General features: G+C 43.5%; 2 protein-coding genes across 4 annotated transcripts; one reads left to right on the plus strand and one right to left on the minus strand.

Annotated features, from left to right (window-relative positions):
* The first annotated feature begins 1,677 nt into the window (after positions 1-1,677).
* Positions 1,678-2,928, plus strand: mplkip (M-phase specific PLK1 interacting protein). Its single transcript, XM_084481149.1, has 2 exons — positions 1,678-2,146; positions 2,299-2,928. The coding sequence occupies exons 1-2, from the start codon at positions 1,790-1,792 to the stop codon at positions 2,482-2,484; spliced, it is 543 nt and encodes a 180-aa protein (XP_084337275.1). The 5' UTR covers positions 1,678-1,789; the 3' UTR covers positions 2,485-2,928.
* A 652-nt stretch (positions 2,929-3,580) lies between these two features.
* LOC311360982 (ras-related protein Ral-A-like) lies at positions 3,581-7,463 on the minus strand. 3 transcript variants are annotated; one of them, XM_084481147.1, is made up of 6 exons: positions 7,294-7,463; positions 7,062-7,113; positions 6,334-6,466; positions 5,575-5,783; positions 4,945-5,119; positions 3,581-4,228 (listed from the first exon to the last, which is right to left on the minus strand). In XM_084481147.1, the coding sequence occupies exons 3-6, from the start codon at positions 6,445-6,447 to the stop codon at positions 4,097-4,099; spliced, it is 630 nt and encodes a 209-aa protein (XP_084337273.1). In that variant the 5' UTR covers positions 6,448-6,466; positions 7,062-7,113; positions 7,294-7,463; the 3' UTR covers positions 3,581-4,096. The 3 variants fall into 3 exon arrangements, with proteins under 3 accessions (XP_084337273.1, XP_084337272.1, XP_084337271.1); XM_084481146.1 differs by having other exon boundaries at positions 6,334-6,537; XM_084481145.1 differs by having other exon boundaries at positions 6,334-6,537; positions 7,062-7,463.
* Between the last annotated feature and the right edge of the window lie 3,333 nt (positions 7,464-10,796).

Raw genomic sequence — 10,796 nt, forward strand, 5'->3', positions numbered from 1 at the left:
AAGGGAACCGGGTCAGTAAAGCATGAAACCAGATGGATCCAGTCAGCAATCAGAGCATGAATCTGGTGGTGGTGGTGGTGGTGGTGGAGGTGGCGGTGGTGGTGTTTGGGAAGTGCTGAGACCTACGGCTTTAAATAAACAGAGACTCTGACCTCGAGGTGGGCATATTGGCCCCTGGGCCACTGGGCTTTGGGGTTGTGGGGTGGTGGGGGGGGGCACTACACAGGGCAGGACCTTGTGCTAAGTCAAGCTCCAGTGTAGCGCACGGCTCTACTCTGCTGTGCTAGCTGACCTAGCAGCCTGTGTACTGGGCTCTAAATAGGCCAGCCAACTCTCTTTCTAATTAGGCAACAAAACCAGCGGGGACCGGCCAACCCTAATGTTCTCTAGCTGGGTTTCTTTACTCGGAATGAAGCTTAGTTCAGCAGGGGGATTTTGGGGGGAATGCTGGGAAGGGCAAAGGTTTCAGAAGGTCTAACGAGAATATGAACTGTCCTTTGGCCCATTCACATGCTAAAGAGCATGTAGGGGGTTGGGGTTATCGCTCAAGGATGTCTACAGGTAGACTGTGGGAATGGGGTATCGAACCCAGGGCATTTCGGCTAATACCCTAGCCAGTACAACACCCTGCCCCTGTGTAACATGAGATAATGTGATGAATACTATAAAACGGCCATTTTGGTTGTGTTACTCCGTCCTTATACGCCAACCCAGCTGAATTCAAAATATCAAACATACTTTAAACATACTCATAGGATTTGATACAGTCAAAACTACAGTACAAAACTGCTATCACAGTCATGGTACCACAATTTGCAGTCATGAGATACAGCCTCAAATGGCTTTAGAGACGGCAACAACACATCTGGATTTTGTTGATAACATGAATACCGTAAATTTTGCCTCTCAGATTTCGGCTCACTTGACATTCTAATGTGAAAAAATTTGTGTGTGTGTGTGTGTGCGCGTGTGTGTGTGTTATCAAATATAGTCCTTAATGAGGAATTATTTTTGTTAGATGTAATGTACATATTACAGGGTGAGTTTTAAAAATGCAATGTTGCAAGGCATAAGGTACTACATTAAACTATTTAAAATGTTCAGCATTTTGTTTTGCCAGTAATAGCACCATCTAGACTTCACTTTGATTATCAGAGACGTGTTTCTCTCCTTTGTCTCTGTAGACAATATGCAGGTCAAGGTAGACCAAGTTGCAGTTGAATATTTTAGTATGCAAAGCAAAATAACAAAGGGCATCATTTCATGTACAATGGCCTAATCTACTATGCGTAAGTCTAATGAGCGGATACCTGCGTCATTGTTTCTCCAGTCCGTCCCTCTCTAGGTGAGCTAGAGAGGGTACCGATACTACTATACCTACCGATACTACTTGCCCCCCGAAAGGCCACAGCATCTAGCAACCGTTTTATACACAAGTTCGTTTATAAAGCATTATAATTATAATTTAAAGATGTATATGATGTATATATTGTTTATATTGAGTAGAAAATATTTCAGAATAAACCTTAACTGACGTGAACACAGTGCATATTTAAAATAATATGAATGTTATTACGAAACGTAACCACTTGGTGGCAGTGCACCGGCTGGTGGACGGACCGAAACCAAAATCGCCTCGACACGAAAGTATTTTTCCGGTTCCGGTTTAGTACGCAATAGAATAACAGAAGCGGGAGCCTCACAGGTAGTAAACTCGCTTAGTTTGGAGATAGTTAGGAGCTAAAACAGGTCACAAATATTTACTCACTGTTTTATATAACAGTGTAAGATGCAGAGAGGTAACACGAGGTTTCCAAGCCCGGGTGGAATGAGGCCGCCGATGGGAGGCTTCAGGAGCCCCGGAGCGGACAGTCAAGGCAGTGGCGACGGAGGAAGGTTTTGCTCGCCCACATGGGGGTACCGCGGTGCTCGTTCCCCCTCTACCGGACCACGATTCGGAAACTATGGGGGTTCTCCTAATTCCTCGAGAGATTTCGGTAACAATAACAGGAGTTTTGGGCCGAGTGAGGGGTACTATGGTAACACATCCTCACCCATGCGTACACCGCGCAGACAGGACGGCAACGGCCGCGGTGGGCGTCCATCCTATAGACACCAGTCTCCGTACCCGTATCGTGGCTTTCAGGTAAACACACATAATCGTGATAGTGGAGGGTGTTGGTGGACATGTTAACATTTATTTGGTTTGCGTACATTGTTTATGAATTCGTATTTTACATGCTGGGCCCAGCGGTCGACTTTTTCCTCATATTTTACCGAATTCATCTTTCTTTAAAGGGTTCACCGCAGACATCCACCCCGTTTGTCAGGGAGAGGGGCGGTGGCGGAGTGGAGAAGTATTACAGCCCGTCCATGGTACAGGACCCCTGGGCTAGCCTAAAGCCAGTGGAGGTTACACAAACAGAAACCAAAAGCAGTACGCCGAACGCTTTCCACACACCCCAAACGACGAGATATTTCTAAGGACAATGTTTGATTGCGATGGGAGAGTAGGGCGAAACTCACTCTGCGGGCGTTTTCGTGATGAATAAGGAACGTCAGTTTTATTTTGCAGATTGAAAATATCACCAGCGTATATATTACCTATTTTCTCAGGTATTTTGTTTTTGAAAGTTGGTTCTACATGAACTCAAAACAGCATTTTGATCATCCGACGGCTAAAAGGTCAAATTGAATCCCAGGGAATGTATTTACTACAAGATGTCAAATACCTACCATAAGCCCCATTATGTAACGGTACATAGACAATTCCCGTAAAAGCGATTATTTTGTATATTTCTTATATTTTCTTTTTTTATAAAATACTTTTGAAATGTTAAATGTAATTGAATATCATTTTATGGAGTATTGTTAGTATTTTACAACGTTTTTAAACCAATTTAAAAGCATGTAAAAGTATTTTAGAAATTAAAACAATTTGTTATACATGTGATTTCCATTTAATTATGTCTCCTGGATTAAAATAAACCATAAATCTTTTGCATCCATTAAATTACAATGAATGCACAAGTTAATTTTAACTGTACTTTTTGATACTCTGTATGTCAGGATATTAACCCACTGTAACATAATTCTGAAATCCTAAACATTTCGGCATCGCCAATATCTTAATTCATATTAGCTTTCCTTAAATAATTCAGGCTGTAATTGCTGGTGGTCAAGTTATCCATGATCAAACCATGCAAACGATTTGCTATTTGTAAGGGTGTGTTCATCAAAAATACTGATCTCTTCGATAATAGTCTTTCAATTCAGACTGTTTGATTTCCCCAGGGCTTGCACATTGGACTATCATTGCATATCAGACTTTCCGGCAAATCTCTTATTACCGATTCAGGATTGTTTTCCATCTCTTGTGACGGCAAGCGATTGTCATCTTTTCTAGTTGAAGCTTTGACTCAGTTATGGCTAGGACAGACTGATTGAGATGAATGCTCCTCATAGGGTGTTAGGAGAAATACAGCAAACATGAGGTGCTATAGGCTATGTTGAACTATTCTGGTAAAAACAGATTGGCATGAGTTGACGAAACTGAGAACCTCTTAATGTAGTGTAAATATGGCTTTAATTTGACAGTTGCGCACAATGATAAACATCCAGTTTACAATACACTTAAAATACTCAAGTATGGTTTATAAATAGACTCTGACAAGCACAATTTCCATTAAGAGCCTACATCAATTTCTCAGCAGTTAACCGGTTATCAGCCTCTATTATTATATACCACAATTACTCTTGACACTTTGCCTCAACCACACAGTCATGCAGCACTCAGTAAGCTGCCGTTTTACTTCAGCTGCAAATTATTAACTTTTAAAAGGAACATCACTATGGTGCCTACTTTTTTTAAACATTCAGCCTGCATTAACAAATGCCAGAAAAGCGAACTTACTCGCGGCCATACAAGCTCCTGTCCTCCACAGGTAGGATGGGAACGTTTGAGTCTTTGACCGGTTGGCTCTGGGTACCACTGGGGGTGGTGCGGTCAACATCCAGCTGTGGTTCTCTAGTGACAAAGAGGAGGAGGGGTAGAAACGGAGACAGAGGCCTTGTGTGTGACCCAGCCCTCTCATCCTCAGCTGGAGCGTGACCAACAGCAGCAGCGCTCTCTGATCCTCTGAAGCAGACTCTTCTTTTTCTTCCCACCTTTCTCTTTTCCGTCCTCCATCTTCCGGCCACGGATCTCACGTAGAAGGTCAAAGAACGCCTGCAGGGAGGTCAACTGGTGATTAAAAGGCTAATTATGGTTCAATGTCGACGCAGCGCAAGGACCAATCACAGCCCTTGCTGCTGAATCGCCTTGACGCAAGTTAACAATTTTTGGGAGGCACACGTGGGGCACAGGCCATTGCAGTGGATAAAAGGAGGGTCAGCAAGGACATAATTGGTCCGTAAACCCCCTTGCGTTGTGTCGACGTGGAACCATAATCAGCTATTAAGGATCGTAGGTTAACACATCGACTGGATATTTGTAAATTATGTATCAGCACGTTAACAACAGGGAAAGTTTAAGGCCTCACTCTTGGGTAATATATCAAGTCAGTCAAGTTAATCTACACGGCCCAAAATAATGGTCTGAACTAACATTGAGCAGGTTTGATCATGCTTGGATTTTTTTATACCAGGCAGTTAAACATGCATATCGTCACACTCTTACAGTAATGGCCTAAGTCATATTTTCAAGTTGTTCAGAAAACAGAAAAAACTGAACCATATATAGAGTATATTATACTAGAGTATATTATACTCTATATATGGTTCAGTTTTTTGTTTTCTGAACAACTTGAAAATATTACTTTAATAGGGTGACGATATTCAAATCATAGATTCATACCTGCACATGCAACGCTGTAGCGTGCACACAGGACAGCTCAAACATAACCGGACATCCACCGGGCCCAGTGTTGGAGAGCGTGCTCCTACCTTGTCAACGTTAGCCCGGGTCTTGGCGGACGTCTCGACATAGCCGACCCCCCACTGCTCCCCGCGGGCTCTGGCCTCCTCCATGCTGATCTGCCTCCGGTCCTCCAGGTCAGACTTGTTCCCCACCAGGATGAAGGGCACCTGGCCGTCCTCTTTCACCCGCACAATCTGCTCTCTGAGCAGCACATTCTAACATTATTATGTGGTCATTCAGCAGGTGCTTCTACCCAAAATGATTTGACTGATTTTCTTGAGATGATTGTCATTAAGGAGCACATAAGAGGTTAGGGCATCATGCTCTTACAGGCCGAGTGTAGGGTGACATTGGGATTCGAACACAACCTTTCGGGGGGGGGGTTATTGTTTCTCTACATATACTTTTCCATTTCAGTTGTTTAAATATATAGGACACTACAGAGTGAAACCACTATGTATTGTTGCCAGTCATATTGAGAAAAGGCATTCACAACAAACTACATGTGTCACATAAAAGCCGCGTCAAAAGCAAATTATGTCTGAATGTTACAATTCACTGAAAATTCATCATGACTGAACGCATAGTAAAGTATCCGTGGGGCTTGCGATGCACGTTCAGAATGTAGTGCTCCTTTCTGATTGGCTGCTCAGTACCTCAAGTCTGCAGCGGCAGCGAGGGACTCGGGCTCAGTGATGGAGAAGACGCACAGGAAGCCCTCCCCACTGCGGAAGTAGTTGTCCCGGATGGCGGCGTAGTCCTCCTGGCCCGCGGTGTCCAGGATGTCCACCTGCACCTCCTGCCCGTCCACCACCACCTTCTTCCTGTAGCTGTCCGCCTTGGTGGGCTCGTAGTCCTCCACAAACTGGTGGACACACGCAAACGCACACACTGTAGGCTAGTCTGTCTATGCATAGATGCAAGTTTGTCTGTAGTATGTACACTAGTCTGCCTGTCGATTTGCTAATGTCTTTCTGTACAATAGTCTGTCTGTCCACTAATCTGTCTGTATATATGCTAATGTATGTCTGTACACACTAGTCTGTCTGTTTACATGCTAGTCTGTTTCTTCTGGCCAGGAATCAGCAAAACATGTCCAATCCACAATGAGTTTTATACATTATCAAACAAGGTCCGCTGATACTACTTTATGATCCCTTGAAACCTGTAATTACTCAATATTTAGAATTAGGCTACTTACACTGAATATGTTTAGACTATTAACCAATATACTGAATATAGATAGGCCTACTTTTTCCATCTAGTTAGCCTAGACATAACCTGACCCACTCACTGTAAATAATTCCCTGCAAGTCACTTTGGATTGGTGTTTGCTGTGTCTGCTAAATTACTAAATAGCAAATCATTTCCATGGGAAAGTCCCTTGGGCCAAAGCAGTGTACACATTAACTCACCTCATCATACATGAACTGCAGCGTGAGGGCGGACTTGCCCACTCCTCCACTACCCACCATGATCACCTTATGGAGGGCCAGTGGTGGGGAACCTTTACTCTTATCCGCAGCCATGATCTGGTCAACTGGTGGGCTGGAAAATGGAAACCCCAGGAAATACCTCTACGTGGATCGTCTTCGTTCACTTCCCCGATGCTTGACCAACTAGAAACGCCCACAAATATCTTTCAGTAAACTTTTGTTTGTTTGTCTCTTATTTGTTTAACCACAGAACAAGCGGAGACAGTACAATGTTGCGTGCGGTTAGACAGGCTCTGCCTTCCAGCTCGACATTCAAGAACAAAACGTCTTTTGTAAAGCCAGCTAAGGTGACATCACCAGCCTCGGGTCTGATGACAGACCACGGCCAAATCATCCACAAACAAACGCAGAGCAGCAGTCCTGAAACCTGCCCTGCCCAAAGGCTGCGAGGGAGAAGTGAAGTTAAATGGCATAGGCCAGAGTCTCAAATAAAGCATTTTTTACTATATTTGCATATAAAGTGTTCCACCATCAACACAAAACTTGAAAACACGAAACCTCGAAAATAAGTAAAATATATAAATATGTAATAGATAAGATAGTGTTGGCAACATATAGTTCATCGTTGTAGCACTAGCAGTGTGACAATGTGTCACCAGTTTGTAAACACTCACTACATGAACAAATTATGTCCTCTAATGATGTACCTGGTTTGGCCGGTTCTGTGAGGTAGGCTGCTTTCCAGGACAACACTGCTACCTGCGATGCAATATCAAGCAGTGGTGAAACTACTTAACCAATAAATCTATAAAACGAAGGTATGAAACGTAACTAAATCTGCGCTTAGGCTAGCAAAGGGCTTGCCTCCGAAACTTGTTAAACAACAGTCCGCCCTGACGATGATATCTGTTGTGAGCCTAAACAAACCAACTTCCCTACGGGCTGTCAGGTGTACGACGCTTTATCTGGCGCTGAGAACGAGCAGGTGGTTCCTCGACCGACAGCATCCTCGTCGATATTTGTTAACTACGGGGTTTCAGGCAGGACTACCCATGCTGCTGTTCTGCTCGTAGGTTAAACTGTCATCCGGACCGACCTCGGTCTGTCGGTGCTCTGTATGGAAAGCCAACAGGGCCAGAATTTGCCTGGTTTCAGTTACCACGTCGATGGGCGTTTATAAACGCTGTTTTTAGCGCCCTCGTACGGAATGCTATGGTATGGCAAAAGGGGTCAAATTCTAAATAATTCAAATTTTAGTCTTCATTTTTTATTAATCGAATATTTCGTGTCTATTGTCCACATGGTGAATTCCCAAAGTTGAATTTCCAAATGACTTTATTCTACGGAAATTAATAATTGTCTTTATTGTACTTTTATTTGACCACCATCCAGCGTCCAACTGTTATTTACCTCAAACCTTACAATCAAGTATATATTCATTGCTCACATTTATGAAACAAAACAACATAATTTTTGACACTCCATTCTACATCTCCAGTGAGTCCAACCCAATAAATATGGAAAATGTTTGTAATAATATAAATACAAATGAATAATAGGAATAGATAAAACAATCAATCAATGTCAATGAATAAAAGGAATCCACTCGATTTGATGTATTAGGTGTTCATAACAAGGGGTCCATGTTAACAATCCATGTTAAGCATCCATGTAGACGTCCATGTTAGACGCACATGTTAGAATTCCATGTGTTAAGCATGTAAGACGTTGATGAATAGATGCCCATGTTGTAAATCCATTTGTTAAACATCCATGTAAGATGTCCATGCTAGATGCACATGTTAAACATCCATGGTAGACGTCTATGTAGAAGTCCTATTCGGTGTCCATGTGAGAAGTTAGGGTAGGGGTCTCTCTGCCGCTCCTACCTCCCTCCTCACAGGGAGGTTGAGGCTGCAGGGGGCGCTGTCTCCCCCCTTCACCTCCTCAAAGCTCAAGAGGGCTATATGTGGTGGAGCATCTCCATGGTGATGAGAGAACGGACCTGGGGGTCCTCCATGAGGCCCTCCCTGGTCAGCCACACGCGGGGCAAGGCCTCGTTCAGCGTCTCCTTCAGGGGCCCGCAGAGCTCCAGGGCCTTTTTCTCCTGTTCTTCAACCTCACCTTTCAAATATAATATGGCAAAATGATGTGTATCATGTTTACTAAAAACGCAATGTATTACACATACATTACACATACACACTTTGGGAGTGTGTGTAGATGATGGCTGATTTAAGCTGCCTCACCTGGACGAGTCAGATTGGGCCCTGGGGCTGGGTGAGGCTGCACAACTGTTTCATATTGAGAAATCAATGTGCACAGGTTAAAACAGCCATCACCACACCAAATCAGTGAGAGATCTCCTTCATGGCAACATGGAGCTCCATTGTCTTCATTTTCTGCAACTTTTACAACAAATGGGATTTTCAACATCATCATCTGCGTCCTGTGCTGTGTTTGGAGGAGCCCTTGATACCTGTTCAAATTACAATATGAAAAAAAATCAAATTTGAATTTGAGGCAAGGCAGGAGGTCCACAGGTGCTGGCCAGGGGTTTGGGGGTCTGCAGATGCTGCGTGTTGCAGGCAAATAGCATTTGTTGAATTATTTTGTTGAGGAGGTGGACTCCTTCTCAAAAGAGTGGAACCTGAGGGCCTGAGCAGGTAGTGGGTCCCGTCCTGGCCCCGAAAAGTTCTGCCAATATCTGGTCGACAGTGGAGCACTGGATCAGAACCTGCTGTTTCGCAGAGGAAGAGACGTAGACTCTGTTTGTCTACATACAGCTCTGTTTGTCTACATACAAGTCAGAGTTTTTCCATCAGCAGCAAAAAAAATTGTCCTGTCTCATGGCATGCGTTGCTAATCATGTATCCTTAGATTAAATAAAATACGCACACCTGGTTAGAGATTTGCTTTTATAATGCTTATATAACCTGTGGAAACCCATACACTGCTACCGGTTTACTGAAAGAATCCACTCTTTCCCAGTGCTCGATGGGTCTTATTCCATCCAAGTGCCATCTTGGTTCCATCTTGGTTCTAGGTGGCTAGGTTCCTAGATAAATTAGGCCCATGCTGGACTGTTGTACACAGTTGGCCCACGGTTGCCAATGGAAGCCAGTCCTACCTGGAGGCCCTCCCAAAACGCTGCCTCAGGCGACTCTGGAATAGATAGGTGAGCCCCCTGATTTTCCAGCACAGATGAAGGAGGCCATTATTCATGGCAGCCTATCCACCTCTGAGTCTCCACACGAGGGATAGGTGGGAGGGAGGTTGATAAAAAGAAAGAAAGAAGAAACAAAAGGGAGGGAAAGTGGAGTGGAGAGGTGATGGAGAGAAGAGTGGGGGTAGAAAGAAGAAGAACAGATAGAGAAGTAAAAAAGGTTTATAGATGTAGATTGTTTTTTTAGTGTCTCTCTGTCTTCACATTTCTTAGTCTATGAACAGTCCAGTGCCTCTCCTACTGACATCAGGTGTTATTTCCAACATTCCTCCATTTGTTATGTCCCAACAAGGATGAACCAAACCGGTCGTCTGGGGCATAGCCAGGGCCATATACCTTATCAAGGGAGAGATCTGTTCTTTTGTTATTCACGTTGTCTTTCCTATAATACTCTTCTCAAACCTTTGGTTCGGGAAGAAGAGGGATCGACAGCCAAGGAGCACATCAGGGGACTGCTCTTCACCACCTACACTAAGACTATTCCACCTAAGTCTGTACCTGTGCTGTATTACATCCTAGAATAAACCATCTATTCCACCCTCTGATCCAACCTGTCAAGCTTCCTTGATTTCCACTTCACTACTACTACTACGACGAAAAAATACACAACGCAGAGTCTATACGAACAGTTTAGAAATAAGCTGAAATCTAACATAGAGGAGCTGGATGGAAATCATTACTTCTACTTTACTACTAAGTCCTGAAGTTATATTATTCAACCAACCTGGGCCTTTTATCGTTTTAAAGGAAAACCAAACGCCCTGGTTGAGCTAGTCCTCGCCCACATTCTTAAAAATGTGTTATCACCCATTTCTGTCCAAATGATACATTTATCACTTAGGGGCTGGGCTTTATTGCTGTTCAGGCTTTCACCATGTTCACTTGCTCCATCCATACTTGGGGGGAGTTGTTTCTAAGAAAGAATGTGTGGTTGATTTGTTAACGCAAAACGGCCGATAACAGATAACCTATGCAGTAGCATGCTTTTAACCCATAGAGGGCAGTGTGAGTTCATATTTACTTCTTATCGTACGATTTCAAAATTGGTGCATTTAAATAGAGATTTGGAACAAGATCAATCCATGGCACTACCATGTTACCCAGTACCTCCCTTTTCCTTTTCCTTTACCTACTCCCCTTTTTGGTTTTCCTGTTAGAAACATAAATTTGCATTATGTGTTCCTCTTCTAGTCCAACTACTCTGTAGTAGTAGTGC

Source organism: Micromesistius poutassou, assembly GCF_964030765.1.
Source record: "Micromesistius poutassou genome assembly, chromosome: 16".
NCBI classification, from domain to species: domain Eukaryota; kingdom Metazoa; phylum Chordata; class Actinopteri; order Gadiformes; family Gadidae; genus Micromesistius; species Micromesistius poutassou.

Excerpts from the sequence above, each read along its gene's own strand:
- LOC311360982 (XM_084481147.1), bottom strand. The coding sequence starts at position 6,447 with ATGGCTGCGGATAAGAGTAAAGGTTCCCCACCACTGGCCCTCCATAAG. Across the intron at positions 5,120-5,574 it reads GCTGCCGCTGCAGACTTGAG|AGAGCAGATTGTGCGGGTGA; the intron begins GTACTGAGCAGC and ends TGTGCTGCTCAG. Across the intron at positions 4,229-4,944 it reads CCCGGGCTAACGTTGACAAG|GCGTTCTTTGACCTTCTACG; the intron begins GTAGGAGCACGC and ends ACCTCCCTGCAG.
- mplkip (XM_084481149.1), top strand. The coding sequence starts at position 1,790 with ATGCAGAGAGGTAACACGAGGTTTCCAAGCCCGGGTGGAATGAGGCCG. Across the intron at positions 2,147-2,298 it reads ACCCGTATCGTGGCTTTCAG|GGTTCACCGCAGACATCCAC; the intron begins GTAAACACACAT and ends CTTTCTTTAAAG.